The sequence below is a fragment of the Pempheris klunzingeri genome, chromosome 12, assembly GCF_042242105.1.
Source record: "Pempheris klunzingeri isolate RE-2024b chromosome 12, fPemKlu1.hap1, whole genome shotgun sequence".
In the NCBI taxonomy this organism is placed as follows: Eukaryota; Metazoa; Chordata; class Actinopteri; order Acropomatiformes; family Pempheridae; genus Pempheris; species Pempheris klunzingeri.
Genome location: NC_092023.1, coordinates 25,722,332 through 25,742,958, shown reverse-complemented (window position 1 = coordinate 25,742,958; position 20,627 = coordinate 25,722,332). Strand labels below are relative to the sequence as shown.

The following is a 20,627-nucleotide window of genomic DNA, read 5'->3' as shown; positions in this document are numbered from 1 at the left end:
TGGTGTGTGTGTATATATGTGCTGCTTGAAGTTGTGTGCATGTTTGTGCTCCTCTTGATCCCCTGTTGGCTCTTCATAAATATATTGTCCTCCTACATCTGCAACAGAGGCAACAGGAGACCGGCTTCCCCAAGTCCCATTGACCATCTTCACTAAAGATGAAAGCTTTGACCCAAACTAGTGTGTGGGGATGAGCCAAAGTAGAAGTATCCAAATTCAGAAGACTGCTCTGTCCTCTTGACGAGCGGAGATGAAGGAAAATGCGCTGCCAAGCAAAGCACTGAAACAGCATAGAAAAACAACGCTTTCTCTACAGACGCCATCACAGGGCTTCAAAGGAGAAGGCGAGGATGAGATGAAAGGCTGGATGCATTGTGGTATTTGAAAAACACTGGCTAGCCCTCAACTGACTGATGTCAAGGTCTTCGATTTTAGCGGTTTCTTTTTCTCATTGGGATATGAAGGCCGGCGCTGCCGAATGGAACCAAGTGTCCTCTAATGTGACACGCTTGCAGGTGTGCAATGATCAAGAGACGATCATCTAAGATATTAGATAGAGGAGTGTCCAGCAAGCAAATATTTACAAGATGTCTACCGGCTGAAGTTCTGAGCATTTCTGTCTGTCAAGTTCTTTTTTGTCCCGTCTGTTGTTCTTCAAATCAAATATTGAACAAACTACCCAAACATATTGAAGCCCAAAACCTTTCCTAGTTTTTGATGTTTTGTGTCTGTCCTCAATTACTTTTATTAGTGAAATGTAAAAAAAGCGTTAGAATCCTCAACTATGAAAAACCTTCAGACGGCGACTCTCTGTTCCTCACAATGCAACCTCCATTTCCACAAGAACTCAACCAAAGATTTAAAGTTCTGTCGTTGTCCAAACACGTTCTGAAACACACTGTATCTAGAATACAGACGGTTATGGACTCTGGGGTTCAGAGGGCTGTAAGACAACACCTATTGGGATGAGGTTTACCATTACATTGGACACACTTTGTTCTCTGGGATGGGCAGCTGGGCGAACGAGCCGCAGTCAGTTGGAGAATCGTCAGACCTGGGCGATGCAGTGCCGCCCACGGGGATGCGGGCCGCAATGGCTGACATTTCTCCTGTTTGACTCTCTGCAGTAATTCCAGGTCGCTCTGAGGTCTGGTTCATGTTGCTCTCTGGGATGGTCCCCATGCCGGTGAAGAGCTGGATTAGGCACTTCCGAAACTGGACAGAAAACAAGAGAATTACAAGCGGTTTGCTTTATTTTAATTATTTGCAATCACAGTGCTTTAGGGGCCCTGTCTCTAGGAGCGATACCACGCTCAGTTTAGCTTGGCTTAAAGACTAGAAGCAGAGGGGGAAACTGCTCCTCTGGCTCGGTCTAAATTTCAACACTACACCTACATGCACTTTTTTGGCCCATTGTGTGTAAAATCAGTTCAATCAATTCCAGAATACATTTTTTAGTTGTCACACATTTCTATTGCTAATAATCAAAGACCATCAGTCACTGTATTACACAACAATGCAACATCTGCATTGCCTTCCACGACACACACAAGGGCACAATGACGGTGATAATGATGGTCTTGTCACTAGTTTTTCTTGGAAGAACATAGCCACTAATAGCCCCACAATCATTGGTTTCCACATTACTTTAAATCTAAAAACACTAACTGACCTTTTTTTAGTGTACTCTCTGAAGGCCTGGGGAGAAATCATGATTCCTGACCCTTAATGACCTGTCTAATTTAACATGCAAGCCTCCTAACTGCACCCTCAAACCAGTAATCCTTTCAAATAACGCCTCTGTTACCCTCTAATGTCATGAACAAAGCACAGAGCTGCAATGATGCAGTCTATGGCTTTGTTCGCTCTGGGACCTTTACATCAGCTCTTGTGCAACACTGCTCCCCAACTTCATCACTGTCATTTGAAAGGAAAAGTGATGCAGGTGTCAAAAACTGGTGCAGTGTAAAATACTAACATACAGTTTGACCTTATAATACCTAATAATGTTGTTAAGGCAGATATGTTAGCAAACAACGGTCTATTTTCACATCCAGCAGGCATGTAGCAATTCTTTCCTTTTTGCTCAGTTTTGGTATCCACCAACTCCTGAGAGAAACATCTAAATGTTCCACTACGTTCACCAGCTAGTTGCTAACTTTCTGTGTCTGTTGTTTGGTGCTATCCAGCACCACTGCACATGATGCTCTGTGGTTTGGTCACACAGCTTTCCCTACGCAAACGTAATGTTAACCTGTCATCCAGCAGCGTGTCATATCTTCAAAGTCATTTTCATTGTCTCACAAACCTAAAAGATAAAATGTTTGCCTGGTCTGCCATCGTTACTGGGCAGAGCAGCACAGTCTGTGGAATTATTGGATTTAAATGTTAGTTTACAGTACACATCTGTGGGATCAACTCTGATGCTGCAACAGTTAAAAAAACTGTTCTTTGAATTATTTATTTTTTTTTTTCCATACAGGGACACTATGTGGCTATGTTCACAGAATAACTTACACAGTACTCTGATGAACCCACTGTGAGCCTCCTGCCGAGCGCCTATCCCACTTTGTAATCACAGCCTTTTCATTGAGCTGCCAAGCTTTGTCTGCAGGCAAAACTGATGAGCGTAAATCAAGAGCAACTTCCTAGGGCATAATTATTAATAATTATAATTATTAGTAATTTTTTTTCCATTACTGATAGAAAATATTTAGTGCAGCTTTGATAGTGAACTTCTTAAGCCTCATAGATATTAGAAAACTTTCTGACTGTATGTCACTCTGCAGACTTCCTGTGGATCACTTCCATTTGGGGTGTCTGTCCTTGATCTTTGATTCTTTTCTTTCTTGTATTGTAGCTGTTCACGTTCATTGAATGCAGGTTGAGTGCAATTGAGAGTTTACATGAGAAAAAGTGATGTCAAAGCATATCATCCATAGGTTGCTAAGTGATTACAGCCATACCACTTTGCTTTGAGAATGTAGATTACTTCAACCTTCAAATTGATTCAACCTTTCCGTTGTTCAAAGAGCACTGAGTGCCTACGTAAAGTGTATTGTACCTTTTCATCTTGTGAAAAATATCCAAGGTCACAGGCATTGAGTTCATAATGTTTTGAGCCCATATGTCTCCTTCCTACAGCAGCCACCCGCCCAGAGGCATTGGTCCGTTTGTCAAGAGAAATATTTACAATCCCATCATACTCCAAACCTGTATTTCACATTTGCTTTCAATGAAACCCTTGAGCTCTCTAACACCCCCACTTATCAAATACAAATACTACAAATACACAAATACTCTGTTGCCCATAAAGTTGGAATAATTGTTCAGTACCCACAATTTTGTTAAAGCCTGAATACACAGTTTGCATCAGTGTAGTTAACACAACAATGATCTTTTATGTGAAGCTGAAGCTCTGTTGAAATGGCCTATGTTCCTTTCATCTGTAAGCCTAGTCCATTTGTGATCCCAAAGGTCGTTTGTTTGATTACCTAAATCATCTGGCAAAATGTGAGTATGAAAAGTAAGTTAGAGTGACAACAACAGCTTGCAGTTTCACAGGAGGAGACAAAGTGCATTTGTCAAAGTCGATCAACACATTTTCCAGCTCATATCAGGATCCCAGTGGGCAAAACATACATTTATTACTTTAAATCAAAGTGTATCTTGTCAAAACAGTTCAGACCTCATTTTCATATGTTTTATTGTTAAATCTCCTATTGATCAAGCAGTGTGACCAACGTCCGTGCATGCCTCGTGCAAAATGGATTATAATAATATAATACTAGTGGAAGTGATAAATCAATATGTTTTTCCCCTTCGACCCTTTGGCCTGAGGGGTTCTGGAAGTCTGTCTCCTCCTTAAATTACTATTCCAAGGAGCAGTAGCCATGTATCGTGGAAATCCCCTGAGACTCTGGCTCATCTCCCCTTGTTATGTAACTCAGAGAGATGGAGAGAGAGACAGAGCTCTCACAATCAAGTACTAGAGATCAGCGGACTTCTGTAAGCACAAGCAATTTGGCTGAAGCCGTGGAAGCTCTGCTCAAACCAGAATCTGCCGTATGCCTGCTGTCCTTATTTACATCCAATCAATGTCTTAGTGGATACACTGGTTGACCCATTTAAACAGCCAGTGCAGCTCAGAATTGGGGCAATCAGATGGACATAGACACTGCTTGCAGTTCCTTGGCAGAGGAGGTCTGATCAAGGCTTTGTGCCGAGCACATATATGTAAAGTTGGCCTTCTATTCCCCTCTCTGAAAATAGATTACTTTAAATTGTGCTCTAGGTCTAAGTCTCATATATAGTCATGTTTGTCATAAATGGTCTTGACGTTTTAATGTTCACTCTACTGGCTGACATGTGTAGAACCTTAATGAAAAGCTAAAACCTGTCATGTACAGTAAAAACTTGCCTCAGACAACAGGATGGACTACATGTTAACATGAAAACGTTGTTAAAGAATTGTAGGACACTGATATAGCATCTGTAAATTGTACACAGCATGCTCATGTTTACCAGAGATGCAAAAGAACTGCAGTTGGTGTGTCCAGCACTCTGGGAGCAGTGAGGCCTGCAGGGCGTCAGTGTTTTGCTTACAGACACAGGTCTGTTTCTGCACACAGCACCGGTTTTGCTGTAGAATCAGATGCAACTGTTTGCAGACACATACAGCACATGATCATATTATACAAACTTCATCACAATTGTCCTACACAGCTTATAGTCACCAGTAGAAAATAAAGTTAAGCACCGTGACGAAAAAGACAGTTGCCGGTGCAACCATCAACAAAGAGCCTTTTGCTATCCCTTAATAAAAGCCACATATTGACATAATCAACATTTTACACCACATGATTCACATAACAGCATGCTTACTTTAAGCACATCACAGTCAAGAAGTAAATAAGGTGAGTTAAATTAATTTGTGTTAAAAATAGTCTTGATCTAATTGGACATGGCCTGGATGGAAACACTCAAGCTGCAGTTGTACAGTCAATTACCACTGCCTGAGCAAAACTGCCATAAATAAATAAAGCAATTTAGAGTCCTGTTAGCCCGTCACATTTACACATTTGTCAATGAATAAGTCCTTAAACCCAGTGATTCGGATCTTTGGACGAACACTATGAATCACTCAGTAGTCATCACATGAGGCAAGTCAGCATGCAATACAGAAAATCAAAGATGGTGGAAATTTGCTGTGTGGACGGGAATTTTAACCAAAATGCTTTGTTATGTTAAAGAGTTGCACTACATCACTTTTTTCTAATGGCTGTCATCTGCTCAATATGAGTAGATCAATAATGATTACCCAGAGAGAGGGACTCACTTACAATGAGAAAAAAGAACCAAAATAAGTGGCATGAAGAAATGTCGGCATTAGCCCTTTCACAAGCATACCATGGGTGGCTAATGTATATTTTAACAGAGCCACGCTCGGACAATTGTCCTCTCTGGATTTCCTATTTCATTTATTCATACATCATGCATTATTGAGAGACAGGCTAACACCCAGCAACAACAGAAAAAGCATCTCAGTAATCTGCAGCAGCTTTGATCTGCTTCGTACAGTGACATGTCTCAACGGTGGCACCCTCTACGCTGCTATAACTAGTACTGTACTGAGCACAGAATTACTAGAATGTTCCAAGTATGATGGAAACGCCCGAATCATGTAGTATTCTTTTCTAGCATGAAAACTCTCAGGTACCTGTTTGTTCATGAAGACATAGATGATTGGGTTGTAGACAGCAGCTGTCTTGGAAAAGAAGGCAGGGATGGAAGCCAGCCTGGCGTCAAGCTCGATGGTTGGATGAGCTGTGACCAGTATGGAGAAGGCTGCGTACGGTGTCCAGCCCACCATGAATGCCACGATCATCACCACGACCATACGGGTCACCTGTCGCTCTGGCTTCCTGGCAGTGGCCAGACGACCATGAGATACCTGGTGGAGACAGACAACCAGGACTAAGCTGTACAGTGCTTTGTCATTTTAGAATATGAACAAATATGTTTTTTTAAAGACTCGTACCAAAACCAATACCCAACATCCAGCATTTCTAATTTTTGAAATTAGAATATTTTCATCCTGAAGGAAAAACTGAATCTGAGTTTCACCATAATTTGGAGACTTTGATGATGATGATGATGAGACAGTAACTGGCCATACTAAACGATTTCTGTTTTTCAGGGAGGACACTAATGACATGGTCTCCCAGATATATTACCATCACAAATGAAGAATGAATTTACTCCAACAAAATGAAAATCCACAGGGCACATTTGACATGTTACTGATGTAGCCCTTATAACACCTCTCCTTCCACTAATGCACTATTTATTTTAGGTCACCAAAACTTTGTTAGTGGGCCCATATCAAAGAGAGGTTTTCCGTTTTGCTAAATTGGCAATCCAACCTCAAGTGCAACTACCATGAAATGGTCTTTTAGTCTTGCATAATGCCTCCAATCTGTGGCCTTTAGGATGCTCTTTTGTCTGCATGCATGAAGAATCAAAATGGAGAAAAGTTTTCACATTTCAAATCCACAATATTCACATGATAGCAACTTTACTTTAAGTGCACCATATTACAAAATGAGCATTATCGCAAGTTTTACTAGCCTTTTGTCTACCTTCAGTCATGGAAGAGCTTACATCAGAGGTCAGCAGCAAAGACGTGTCATAAAAAAATCAGTGTAATACTTTCAGCAGTGTAACTTCATCCCTGTAATTATTATTCTCATCTTTCCTTCTGGTCTCTGTTGAGATAGAAACTTATATAGAAAGTAATTATTTTTAGCTCTATGCAATCTCACATCAGCCACCATGGCCATGTTCTCTCTAAGCATGGGAGATACAGCCACAGTTTTACAAACATCTTTAAGATGACTAAAAGACTGAGCTGCATGTATAAAGTGAATTTCATAAATTAATGATTTCCATGTGTGTCATGTTAGAACTCATACAGACCTTCCTGAGCTTCCGCAGGAGCTTTCCATAGCAGAAGAATATAACTCCCAGAGGCAGAATGAAGCAGGTGGTGAAGAAAGTGATGATGTAGCTGTGATCTATCATGTCGGTTGAATACCTGTTCAGAGGCAAAGAGCAAAAACGTTTAAATTCACATTTCATGAGCTTTATTCATGAGCTGGATAGAAACCTCACATATAAACCTGACCAGAACCATTAAAACATAGTTTTTAACAAATCATATTTTTGTTTTAGAGGAGTCAGTACAGGTGAATTGGATGAAAAAGAATAATAGATATCGTCGTGAAACTTCCCAAGTTGATTAATTACATTAAGACCTGCATTTTCTAATTTGCAAACATTTCCAGAACAGAGATCTGAACACTGGATAAAGCCAGGGTCAAGGTTAGAGTGGAGAGTAAAAAAAAAATCACTTTGAGAAAACAGCCCTTAAAGATATACATTTAGGAGCAATGTTCAGACAAATACAAAGTGTAGTTAAATAAACACCCAAGTGTGGATGTGTGGATGTTTGGATGTCAGGGAAACAAAATGTCATTGAAGCAAAATAGCCAAAAAGACAAAAATTGACCATAGCATGAAAAAACATGTTGTAAAGTAAATGTGATGAGATCAGAGGACGTACTCGAGTGAGTGACTCAGGACTGAACTGGAGACTAAAAGACCTGAGACTTGACTCAGACTCAGATTTGGGACTCGTGAACAGTCTTCATATTACTTTTTGTTTTTCTTAACGCATTAACATGAAGGAGACTCCCGACGAGCTGAGTGACATTCCCTCCCTTATTATCATGCACAACCTGAAGCATCTGTTGCCGTGGCCACAGATGGTGGGCAATCCTGCAGCTGCTGTGCCATTTGTCCTAACTTTTTGGCCATGATCCCTTCTTCACATGAAATGTTACTAAATGCAACACTGGCAGCATCAAAATAAAGGATTCTGGATCGCCCGCTTCAAATTTTGATATGTGCCAGAAAAAGGCACCTGGATGGATCAATCGCTTGATAAAGTGAGAGTTACTGTTAGCACCTGTGTTTAGCATAGATGTTTAGCTCAGAATCAGCTACCTAATATTAGCATGCCTCTAGGTTTGTTGCGTTCACTGGATATTTGAAGAAGCTGAGTTTGTTTGCTTGCTGTGCTGACTTTGCCGTGACTATAAAACTAGTAATTTAAATCATCCACATTCCGCTGTTACCATCTTCTGGCTACCGTTAAACCGAGAGGAGGACCACGCTAGTTATTAAGGTCTGCTACAGGCAGATTACAGGTTTATGGTTGAGCATTTAACATACAGGCGTATTAGGTTAGCATCACACTGGGTTTGGGAGGCTACGGGGATGTGTTAATTTACTGTAGATTATAAGCTCTCATTAGTTGGAGGCCAGTGCCACTGTTGTACTCCACAGTGTGATTTGTTTGCACTAATTGGAAGGATATTAATTATGCTACATAACATAATACAGTGTGAGGTGCAACAGTTTCTGTATTTGTTCAATGAGCCTGCACAATACAGGGCAAAGTCTGTCGCCAATTTTGATTCAGCAACAGACAAGCAAGTCTTTTTTCCTTTAGGTTGGATCTCAATACTTAGTTTACTGTAGCTGTGTGTTCATGTTACAAGGCAAAGTACAGTTACAAAGCTTATAGGAAAGCTTTCATTATGTGTTTTTTCATATTGCACTGCATGGCCTGTTCAACGTGATCATACACCAACCTTATCACCTTATCAATGCTCCTATTATAGTCTAATAGATAAACCAGTGATGATAATACAGTAATTCCATAGATGTGATGTACAGCGTAAGAGCAGATGGTTTGTAGCAGATTACAACCATAAGAGACTTGAGACGTGACTCGGACCTGCAAAAAATGACTTGTGAGCTTCTCTGATAGACAGATTGTTGCATACAGCCAAAAACATGGCAAACTATTTGTTTGATAACACTTGGGCGTCCTTTTAAGGTGTCACTTTGAGCCGCCTGTGAAATGTCATTTTGACATTCAGAGGCTTTTATCTGGCTGGAGAGAAAGATGACAGTTTTGCACCTCATTTGCGCCTCAGTTAAAAGGGAAATTTCACAGCTGAGACAAATCTGTGACACAATTAGGGGCCTGCAGGCCACTGATTTAGTGTAATTGTATAATTTCCATAATAATACCTACCAACGTCAAAGGAAGCAAACTCTAGATTAATGTGAATTAATGTGAACTAGGAACTACCTGACAAAGTGGTGTGTGTGTGTGTGTATGTGTGTGGCGGGACAATTCACACATGATACCTAATTAATTTATGGTCAATTGCAAAATACTAATAACTGAAAATACATTACTAATAAATTAATGAATAAATAATTAATTAATAATGAATAAAACATTTTTTCAGTTCCTTTAAATTGCTTTTTTTGAACAAAACTAGTGATCCAGGCGACTGGCCATGCTGTTGTTAAAAGACACAGCACACTTGTGTATTTGTTAAGTGCAAATTCACAAAAGGCAGAATTTCTGGGCCCTGAAACTGAAAATATCTGTAATCCCTTAAAGATTGTAGGACAAATGTACAACTCTGAGACACGTGAATCATTAATGTCTCCCTTCATTCACTCCCCCTGAAGACAGGGCATGAAAATATTAATGTCTTGCTAATTTTTAAGTGCTGCACCCTTCTGCTGTGCCTGGACTCTCCACACCTGCCACCTGTAGGGTTATGCAAACTGACGACAGGGCTTTGCTGAATACTCGATTCTGATGGTCAATTGTGGCGTTCTATGGTCTGTTATTTCTGTATAACAGACTGTTGCTATGGACGCAGCTCTGAATCATTTTTGAATCAATAAAATCATTGTTGCTTACATAATCTACTCCAGTGTCAACATCATGCCATTGGGTTTGTTTCTATGGTCAGTGGCACATGCAGAAAAAGACCCTCCATTCTCTGAACATCTCTGGGCTGTAGAAGTATTTAGTTGCATTTATTCACTCGATTCAATAAGATGTCAAAAAAATTCAGGTGTATGACACCAGAGGTCACCAAAGCCATGGGACTTAACCAACTGGGTCTCTGGACTGAACTGAAATGTATTAATTGCAGTGAATCAGTAACTTCCCACTGATGGACTGAAACAGATGAAGCAGAAACCGTTTCCACAGCAGCTCCATGTTTTCTTACTGAAGCCAACATAAGTTGAGATTCAGTGACTTAATGAGCTCTTTCTGTACACACAGCATTTAAGTCATCTGAGTGCCAGCCAAACTGTGATTTTTGATGAGGTGTATCACATGAACCGGTCCAGCCGACTATGTCAAACAATCCCAAAAAATCTAATTAGTTAAAAGAATCAGACTTCCCACCACGCGCTGGTGTGCCCCTTCTCACCGACAGCCTGCTCCACTGTCAGAGTTAATCTCCTCATTTAAACTGGGGAGCTTGGTTTACATTTGAAAGTTAAGTTAGCAACATTGAGTTCTGAAAGGTGTTTTTGATACCACTGGGAGACACCAAAATATGAAATGTTTAAATCTTTAAACAAAGTAGATTAAGAAAATGATGACAGTTGTATCTTTTAGGTGCACAACCTTTTATTCATTCACTACAATGCAGCTCAGCTGTGTAAAATCTCACTTTAACACTTCCTCACTTTCTTGATTATGCTAGTTATGAACATATTGCATGCTAGTGTCTATGCATTCATCACTTAATAGAGAAGCTGAGCAGCAGGCCAACGTCCCACAAAAGGACTCTGTAATGAGGGCAGGGTAGAGGGTTATTAATTTGCTGTAAATGGAAAATTTCCCAGTGAGTCCAGGGATATGAGCTAGGAAACTCCATATGTGTGTGTCTTTGTGAGAAATGTCTGGCACAATACCTGAGCACTGGAAGGGATTTGAAAGAAAGTCAACGGTATATTGGTGGTAGATTGTATTCCAAAGCGTCACCAAGGATGCCGCCAGCTATTGACAATCCACGACACCAACTTCTCCTGCACAATCCTTCAAAGCCTTGCATGTATGCTTTTTAACATTCAGCAGCCGTCCAAAGCAGAATATTTGCACGTATCCAGAGATAAAAAGATTCACATAAATGAGGCTTTTAAAATGCATCAGGCTGTGCATGTGGCAACATTCTGGACCTCGAACACCTGTGCTCTTCACACTCCTGCTGTTAAATAAATGTTTTCTGACAGAACTCATGCTGTATCCAGCCAGCCATCTATGCGCTGGGTAACTCCATACTGTGATGTCTTAATTGTATTGTCTGAACCATTCATTCCCCCTGTTCTCCATCTAAGCAATGGTTCCCTTAAAGGGCTTGAGGCATACACTCAGCCCCCCATCTGCACGCCTTTGATCAAAGCAGCTAAATAGCATTACCCAGATGGCACCCTGAGGGCCAAGGTCAGCGCTGACCTGTTTCATGACTTTTTCTATGAGATGCATTCAGACAGTGTGAGGTAATACGGCTGAAGCAGCAATGTAGATCTGACTGTAGAATGTCTATGATCTTTATCTGCTTGTGTAAGAGGTGTGTGGTGAGAAACCTGGGTTATATCTGGGCTAAAGGTTGGGTTGAATGACCAGGGTTAGCGTGAGGTTAGATTCAGGTTTTAAGGTTAGGAGTTAGTTTAAAGCTGTGACAACTTACGTTAAAGCCACAACAAAGGCTGCTACAATGTTCAAGTCTTGTATAAATGAATCATTTACTTTTTACTTTAAAGCTACTGCAATCAATAATTTTACAGCCCACAACTGAACTTATGGATCATTCTCAACGCTCTCATCAACTTCATCCAGCCACCATGGATGATATTTAGGACAAGATGGTGGTGCAACTAGACACAGCAGCCAGTAACTCCATCAAACTCTGCTACATGTACAGTGGGTACGGAAAGTATTCAGACCTTTTCCACATTTTGTTATGTTACAGCCTTATTCCAAAATGGATTAAATTCTTTTTTTTCCTCATCAGTCTGAGATCCTGAGCGCTCTGGAGCAGGTTTTCATCCAGGATGTCTCTGTACTTTGCTGCATTCATCTTTCCCTCTGTCCTGACTAGTCTCCCAGTTCCTGCTGCTGAAAAACATCCCCACAGCATGATGCTGCCACCACCATGCTTCACCGTAGGGATGGTATTTGCCAGGTGATGAGCGGTGCCTGGTTTCCTCCAGACGTGACGCTTGGCATTCAGGCCAAATAGTTCTATCTTGGTTTCATCAGACCAGAGAATCTTGTTTCTCATGGTCTGAGAGTCGTTTAGGTGCCTTTTGGCAAACTCCAAGCGGGCTGTCATGTGCCTTTTACTGAGGAGAGGCTTCCGTCTGGCCACTCTACCATAAAGGCCTGATTGGTGGAGTGCTGCAGAGATGGTTGTCCTTCTGGAAGGTTCTCCCGTTTCCTCAGAGTAACGCTGGAGCTCTGTCAGAGTGACCATCGGGTTCTTGGTCACCTCCCTCACCAAGGCCCTTCTCCCCCGATTGCTCAGTTTGGACGGGCGGCCGGCTCTAGGAAGAGTCCTGGTGGTTCTGAACTTCTTCCATTTACGAATGATGGAGGCCACTATGCTCTTCGGGACCTTCAATGCTGCAGAAATGTTTCTGTACCCTTCCCCAGATCTGTGCCTCCATACAATCCTGTCTGGGAGGTCTACAGACGGTTCCTTTGACTTCATGGCTTGGTTTCTGCTCTGACATGCACTGTCAGCTGTGGGACCTTATATAGACAGGTGTGTGCCTTTCCAAATCAAGTCCAATCAATTGAATTTACCACAGGTGGACTCCAGTCAAGTTGTAGAAACATCTCAAGGACGATCAGTGGAAACAGGATGCACCTGAGCTCAGTTTTGAGTGTCATAGCAAAGGGTGTGAATACTTATGTACATGTGATATTTCAGTTTTTTATTTTTAATACATTTGCAAAAATTTCTAAAAAACTTTTTTCACTTTGTCATTATGGGGTATTGTGTGTAGATTGATGAGGGAAAAAAAAGAATTTAATCCATTTTGGAATAAGGCTGTAACATAACAAAATGTGGAGAAAGTGAAGGGGTCTGAATACTTTCCGTACCCACTGTATGTTTAGTGTTGTCCGTTCTTTTTTTAGTGCAGGGACTTCATTAAGTGTAGCGGATCACTGCCAACAATATCTACTGTCCTGGCCTACACCAAGACCCTCCAGACCAAATGCCGCTGTAAGCCTTGCCACTGCCCCAGGAAGAGAGCTGGGCTAAGAGCTAAGCTAATCCAGCTCAGACCTAAGATCAAACCACTACCCAGAGTATTCCTGCTAAATGCCCACTCCATTTTCCACAGGAAAATGAAATGGATGAAGACAGTCTCAGACTAACCCAGCAACAGGAAATCAGAGACTGCTGTGCCCCCACCTTGTAGAGGCCTGGCTCTAGGACAACATTCCTGATCAAGTCATTGTACTCAACGAGCAGACCGTCTTCCACAGAGACAGAAGAATCCGGTAAGACGAGGGGGGTTGGTCTGTGGTTAAATCAATGATCCTTGATGCTCAAACGCAGTCAGAATTGACGGACAATGTTACCCAGATGTCAAATTCTTAATCTCAGGGGAATTTACCAGCAAATCCTAAGAAAAACCCTGCAATAACTGATGCTGGCAATTTTAACCAAACAAACCTCTTAACTGTTTTTCCAGTAACTAACCCCCCCACCACCACCACCACCACCAACACACACACACTTTAAACAATCACACTACATTTCTCTGTCTCTCCTACCAACTGAGTACCAACTGATTAAGAGGATCAAACCATCAGAGAAGTGCACAGACTGACACATGGTCGGAGATGTCGTCGTCCAAGAACCAGAACGACTCCACCCTAGTACGAGTGCGCAGTATCAGTGACATTATACATCAGCAGATGTGTTGATCACAAAGACAGTAAAATCCTTCTCTAACCAGAGAATAGAGCTGTGAGGGCTGCTTTTTAGTTAAGGATGCACCTGGCACTTCCATAGCAAGACTAAAAGTTGGCATCAAAGAAGCAAAGTGGAGGCATCAGCAGAGACTGGAGAGTGACCACAGCACCAACATGTGGCAGGTTACATAAGCAGGAGTGCTTCATCATGTGTGAGGCCTTACTGCCAAATTAATTTCACACCTTTTATGCTCACTTTGATCTCCTCAACAAGGCGTCAGCTGACAAGTCTGGAGAACTGGCCGCTGTTAATACCCACAGTCGATGTGAGAAGTATATGTATACTAAGAACATGTGCTTAACAGCCAGCTAGAAAGTGTTTGGTTCACATTGGCGGTCACACCTCCTTCACTTTACTGCTGACCACTCATACTGGGGGGAGTTTAACAATCTCTGGTGCACAGAGAACAACCAGTCAGCGTCACCTCGGCCAAAGGACTGATGGTAGAGTTTAGGAAAAAGGGGGTGAAGACATACATCTCTGTCAGGTTTAAAGTTTAGGGTTTACAGTTTGGTTTTGTTTGAGTTCGGAAAGTAGGACTTGATTTCAGAATGGATTCAAAAATTAAAAACTGTGTTTGTGGGTGCATGTGCGTGTTGTGAGAAACAAGTTGGCTCCAGGACATACAGTAGGCTGCAGCTGTAACTCACATACCATCATTTCTGAATACTTACAATACAAAAACTATTTGTTCTGCATCAAATTACCATATGAACTAAAATAATTAACTTATTCAGTATTAAATGGTCACTTAACTCAAATCACAAAAGAGGTTTCTCGGGTACACCTTTTGGTGATGATATTGAGCAATGGAGATAATTTAGTGGTAGGACTCTAAGATCCTGTAAAACAGTGTTAACTGGCTAATTACTAAGGTATTAGAAAATTATAATCTCACCAGTCGGGCTCACAAGTGGTCCCAATCTTGCTTATAGTGTATCTGTTCCAGCCCAGCACTGGAGGAAAGGTCCAGATGAAGGAGAAGGTCCAGACGAACAGCAGACCCACAATCGCGTGTTTTGCTTGCAGTCGGATGTTCCCCAGAGGCCGGCAGATCACGAAGAATCGCTCGAAGGACAGAACGGCGAGGGACCACAGGGCCACGATTCCTGAAGCAAACAGAGGGACGTCAGCATGTAGGAGCAGAAATTGTATTTTCGGTACGTATAAAAATGGGTTGCTTACAAGAACTTAGACAACATAGACAAACAGAAAATGACAGAAAATTTTCTGTGCAACATTCTGCAATACAAAGGCAGTAACAGCAAAACACTGCCTCTACAACATGCTCAGCCATTAGAGGTCAGTCTATGTACACAACCATATAGACAAAAACCTCTCTATTACATCCTGTTCACATAAACCCAAACAGCTGAAAAGGTGTTACCATACAGCGTGACAGAGCATACATCAGACAGAAAGCACACGTAACACATCGCTCATAGCATTCATTTAAACCACTGTTGCTTCACTAACCACGGTCATCTCACAAACAACAGCAAATCCGTAAGCAGCCGTTTCCACACATCAGCAGTGAAGGGAAGTCAAAGAATAAAAACACGCAGCCGAGAACAGCAGACCTCTTCGTTTTTATGAAGTCAACCACCTTGGCTACAATAAACTCTGGTTGAAATTAGCTTCCATGCAAACATAACTAAAACTACAGACCTACCTTTGTTATTTTCATGGCTTAGAGTTTAGCACTGAATACAGAAACGATCTCATCACAGTCCAGTGAGCCTTTTCACAGGACAAGAGGACCAGGTTGGACTAATCGATGCTCTGAGGTCCATCTTAATCTGACCTGCAGTGGAAAACTGTCTGACTACAAGAAGTCACAGTAAGAGAGATGATGATTCAAAGTACTTTGTTGAGATATTGGGAAAAGGTCAAGAGCACACATCCAATATATCCAATATATATATATATATATATATATATATAAATAAAAGGTTTGGCCAGTGCAGCATATTAGCTACTTTCTAACACAGAGGCTCAGTGAATCCTGTTAATTCAGCATCCTCAGCCAGCATGTGATAGTGATCACAACAGGTCCACAGAGACTCCCTTTGTGAAAATGTTGTCTATCTCGGTCAGCTGTCTGTCAAGGATACTGTTCCACATGTGTCTTAGGTCAGCAGCATTTCAAACACTTGTTGCTTTTGCCAAACTAGTTGTGACCACATTAGCAGCAAGCCTTGCTTGGGAACCTTCTGCTTCCAGCTGATTTTATTTTTCAGCATCAGCTCCTGTTAGCTTCATTTGTTCAAAGGTGCTCTCTGAATTGTGTCTAAACCGAGTAAAGCTCTGTTTCTGTCCCTAAATTGTCTGAAATAATAACTTTTGAATTTGTTGGTGCAGGAACTAGGGATGGGTGTCATTAAGATTTTATCAATATTGCTTATCACTACTACCAATATTTCTATTACTTCTCAGAAAAATAGTGAAAGTGTTAAAAGTACTCAATCCAGTAAAATGCTCCCTGTCAGTGTTTTCCTATTATATCTGAAGGTAAATCTTACTGCTGTAAATGTTTATGGTTGTACCAATTTTAACCACTTTACATACTGTTTGGTAGTTTAATATACAGCAATGCATCATATTCTATAAAACCATCGTGTTTGTAGTGTCATACTAGTTTCAGTTTAGTGCAGGTTGTCAATACCCATCCCTCGTGGTGACTGCTGCATCCAACACACTCAGCCAGTTATGTCAAGTAGCGTCAGGAATTTGCCCACTGCTTTGGATTTCAAGCACCAGAGTGCGTCTGTGGATGCTAAAGTTTCAAGCCCTGGCATACTGGATGGAGCTGCGTGTTTGCTGTTGCCTGTCACGAAACTATATTTTTAGGTGAATCAAAGTGTTTACGTTCCCAGAGACCTTTGATGGTGCACAGAGCCCCAAATTCAATCTGTCAGAATTACAGAGGGCGTACGAGGCTTGAGGAAGAGTTTTTAGCATCACATGCACACCTGCAAACTGAAGCCAGACATGAAAGATGAAAAAACGACCCAGAGATGGGTCATGTTTCAGTGGTTCAATCACCTTGCATTCATGTCCATGAACCTGATTGCCCATTCTTATTTTTCCTACGAGTTCAAAACCAGAGTGATATTGTACTGCAGTGATAGTGTTTCAGACTCAAATGCAGCACACAGTACGTCAGTGAAGTCACTTTAATTGCGCTTAGCAAGCAGGTGAACCCAGTTCAGAACATTCTGGTTCAGAGTCTGTATGAAGGACGCCCCAGGCCGCCAGCTGGTGAAGCTGGATCGGCAAGCCGGTGAGCGGAGCAAGGAAGGCGAGCTCACACTCACAGCACAGTTCAGTGGGAGCTGGTGGTACAGCGAGGACTGCAGCAGGAGCAGAGCTCGGAGAAGCAGCGGGTCCGGAACCAGGTGAGCACTGGGAGGGAGCAGACAGAGGGAGAGCCGGAGGAGCCAGGCGGAGGATCGGGAAACCAGCACAGGGAATCGAAGCGGCCGAAAGCTGGGGAGCCACAAGCAGACAGGAACCGGGAGAGACTGGGACAAACCTCGTGGTCAGACACAGAAGGCTGAGGTGAATCGGCAACAGTCGATCAGTCCAAGAGTGAGTGCTGGAGAGTCTCACATCGAGGAGAAAAGAACAATCTGGCAGTGAGTGAGTGGTGAAGGCTTGAAAACTGGCTTAATGAGTGATGAGGAGCAGGTGAGTGGAACAGGTGGTGGTAGCTGATTGGCTGATTGGTGGGTGGCAGGTGAGTGGAAAATACTGATAGGACGGTTAACCAGAAGGACTATGACAGTAGCTAGTTTGCAACTGGCTTCATCATTAAGCCAGAATAGTATTAACAAAATGCTAATGTAGCTATGTGGGTTTTCATGGGCGCTACATGGCACTTGCCTTTCTTGGTAAAAAGGGGAACAATTTGTTGCCCTTTGTTCTTTTTGTCCTTTCAGCCCCTTCCAGCCTGTCGTTCTATTTCTGGCACCCTGTCTTTGGTTTTGAAGTTGACTGTCTGGACAGACGGCACTGGGCGGCGCTCTGCACACAAACTGAGACAGACTGTCCGCTACTGTCCACCTTCCCTGACTTGTCAACGCAGCTAAGCAGGGTTGACCATTCAGTGCTTGTACTGAGGGGTGTGATGTGGTACGCTACCTGGAGGATTTTAGCACAAAAAAAAAAGAATATTATAAGAGGGGCCCTAATTACTTTCCTCAGATAATTAATGTTGTATGTTCACAAAGTATTTTTGAGTGCCCATCGCAGCCAAGGACCTGGAATCATCACTATATGGCGTCTCTGATTCGCATCTCTTTTAGATTCCCTCAGTCACCAGAGTGTGAAATCTCATTGGTGTCTTTATATCTACACATTTGGAATTTATCCAAACTGGGATTACCTGCTTAACACTCCCCCTATTGTGTAACCACGGTTCTTAATTTGTGACAATATATCCCAACTCTGCACTGTGAAGTGGCAGCACTGTAGCTGAGCAGAGTGAATTATCCAGAGTAGGTGTATAAAGCTGCTCCTAATGGGCTAAAAAAAAAAGAGCCTTAATTATGGTAATAAGTCACCCCCACAGAGCGGTTAATTATAAACAGAAAGTAACGTAGAACACTAAAAAGAGCATCCATCTTGTTCATGGAGATGACCTAGCTCAGTTTTAGCACTTTTTAACACACACACATACACACACACACAGGTGATACCTTTGCAAAACCGTTGTCAATCACTGAAACTGCTGTCAAGACTGAAATTAGAGGAGCTTTCCACCTTAAGCCCCTTAAAGATGTAAGCCTCACTTCAGTGGGCTATTGATTACACCTATTGATCATTGATAATCTGTTGTCAAGTGGTTTTTTGTTGCCATGTGCTCTTTGCCCTGCAATAATTGTTTTTATACTCCTTAAGCATGAATAATCTGACTCTTTTGTGTGGCAATTTAATGCATCACAGCACCCAATACACCAGGATACACCGTGCAATATAGCCATTGTCATTCAGATCTACACACCATGTTAGAATCCTATTCATTGTCTTGGGGACTTCTTTTGTGATTTAGATCAGAATCAGTACCTCAGGTCTATATGAACTCACCAAACCCACACTGTAATGCTGCTCTGCCAAAGATATGTGATGTTGTAATAAGGAGCAACGCTGCCTTATTGAAGCACCACAAGTTCAACTTTGTCAAGTGAAAGTATTGTGATAATATTCAGACTCATTATATCCTCCTGGATATTCATTTGTTGATAGTAAATCTGGTAGTTTGACAGTCTAATAAAGACATTCTGTGTTGCTCCTCTGTAAGTTGCAGAAATGGGTTTGCACAAACCTTGTTAAATCCAAATCCAATAACTGAGCTGACTTTGCCTGTAATGATCAAGTCTCTTTTAGTTTGATTTCCTGTCTTGCGAGACTACACGCCAGACGGCCAGGATCCCACTTTGGGAACACTTCAGGAGAAACCACGGAACCCATCCACCGCCTTAATTAAATGTTATTGGCGGTCACGGTGCTGGTAACCAACTTATGACAAGTCATGCGCGGCAGTAAGGGACGAATCTCCTGAGCGTGGCTTTGAATTCTGCCCTAAAGACTCACCGTTGGCTCTCACTACTGATCCTCCTGGCTGTTAGAATGTACACATGGAGCCAGAGCAGCAGCTAGACTGCAGTCAGACACTGTAGTGACTTAATCCTATGAAAAATTATGATTTTTTTTCTAATCTTGGCAATTTAGAATGACCTTTTACTTTGCACACACTAATGTCCACCAATACTGCAGATTGTCTTTACATTGCTGCATTTTGGGGAACTTTTTTACTTATGCATTGTCAAACTACTCCTATATTAATATGAGTTTTTTTTTTTTTTGCTGCGCTCTGTACACTGTGAATTTTACATGACCAATAATTTCAAGATATGAACGTTCAAAAAGATACTGAGCAAAGTGACTGATGCTCGGCTGTTTGGCTCTGGCAGCAGCTGTACTGTAGTTGCTTTTTCACTTTTAGTTTCCCCCTTCCTCTCTAATTTCTGAGCAGATGTTGTCGGGGAATGGAAGTGTGAGGATGCGCCATGTGCGGCTGTTTTACAGTCATGTATAAAAAGCTCCGACACTGACACCTACAGTTCTGGAAGTTGTCTAATGCTGCCCTGCCATTAAAGTGCTAGGAGGAGAGAGATGATGGGGGGGGGAGTCAAGGAAACCTACCGAAAAAAGTAACAGCGAACCCCTCCAAGATGCAAGCCCATCTCCCAAGGAAGAAATAACCTCTGGCGTTTGTGAGGAAACTTATTAATCCACCGGTGAGGGAGACCAGAAAGTCAGCGATGGCCAGGTTTACTATAATATAGTTCAGGGGCTGTCTGAGTTGTTTGAACTTGAAAGTGACAAACATGACGAGGAAATTTTCGCTCAGAGACAGCGAGGTGACCACGAACATGAGCACGGCCAGGACGGTGAAGTTCCACGGCGCGATGTTCTTGATGGGTCCAGTGAATGGATCATCAGTGGTGGCGAGTTCAGCTGCCACAGTGTAGGACACACCGTTCACTGACAGACTTAAAGTATCCATTGTCCATGCCCAGAGTGTAGGCTACTTGCTCGGTGAGTCTAACAGGACAGAAGAGCGCGTCTGTTCTCTTTTTCTCACACTCACAACTTCACGCGGAGTCGCTCCTGGACAGC

At 42.1% G+C, this 20,627-nt stretch overlaps 1 protein-coding gene across 1 annotated transcript; it reads right to left on the bottom strand.

The window, feature by feature from the left end:
- Positions 1 to 741: 741 nt before the first annotated feature.
- valopa (vertebrate ancient long opsin a) lies at positions 742 to 20,582 on the bottom strand. Its single transcript, XM_070840682.1, has 5 exons — positions 20,151 to 20,582; positions 14,842 to 15,052; positions 6,979 to 7,096; positions 5,720 to 5,953; positions 742 to 1,215 (listed from the first exon to the last, which is right to left on the bottom strand). Exons 1-5 carry the CDS (start codon positions 20,512 to 20,514, stop codon positions 979 to 981), a joined length of 1,164 nt encoding a protein of 387 aa, XP_070696783.1. The 5' UTR covers positions 20,515 to 20,582; the 3' UTR covers positions 742 to 978.
- Positions 20,583 to 20,627: the final 45 nt, after the last annotated feature.

Excerpts from the sequence above, each read along its gene's own strand:
- valopa (XM_070840682.1), bottom strand. The coding sequence starts at position 20,514 with ATGGATACTTTAAGTCTGTCAGTGAACGGTGTGTCCTACACTGTGGCA. Across the intron at positions 7,097-14,841 it reads ACCACTTGTGAGCCCGACTG|GTATTCAACCGACATGATAG; the intron begins GTGAGATTATAA and ends GCCTCTGAACAG. Across the intron at positions 5,954-6,978 it reads TCCTGCGGAAGCTCAGGAAG|GTATCTCATGGTCGTCTGGC; the intron begins GTCTGTATGAGT and ends TGTCTCCACCAG.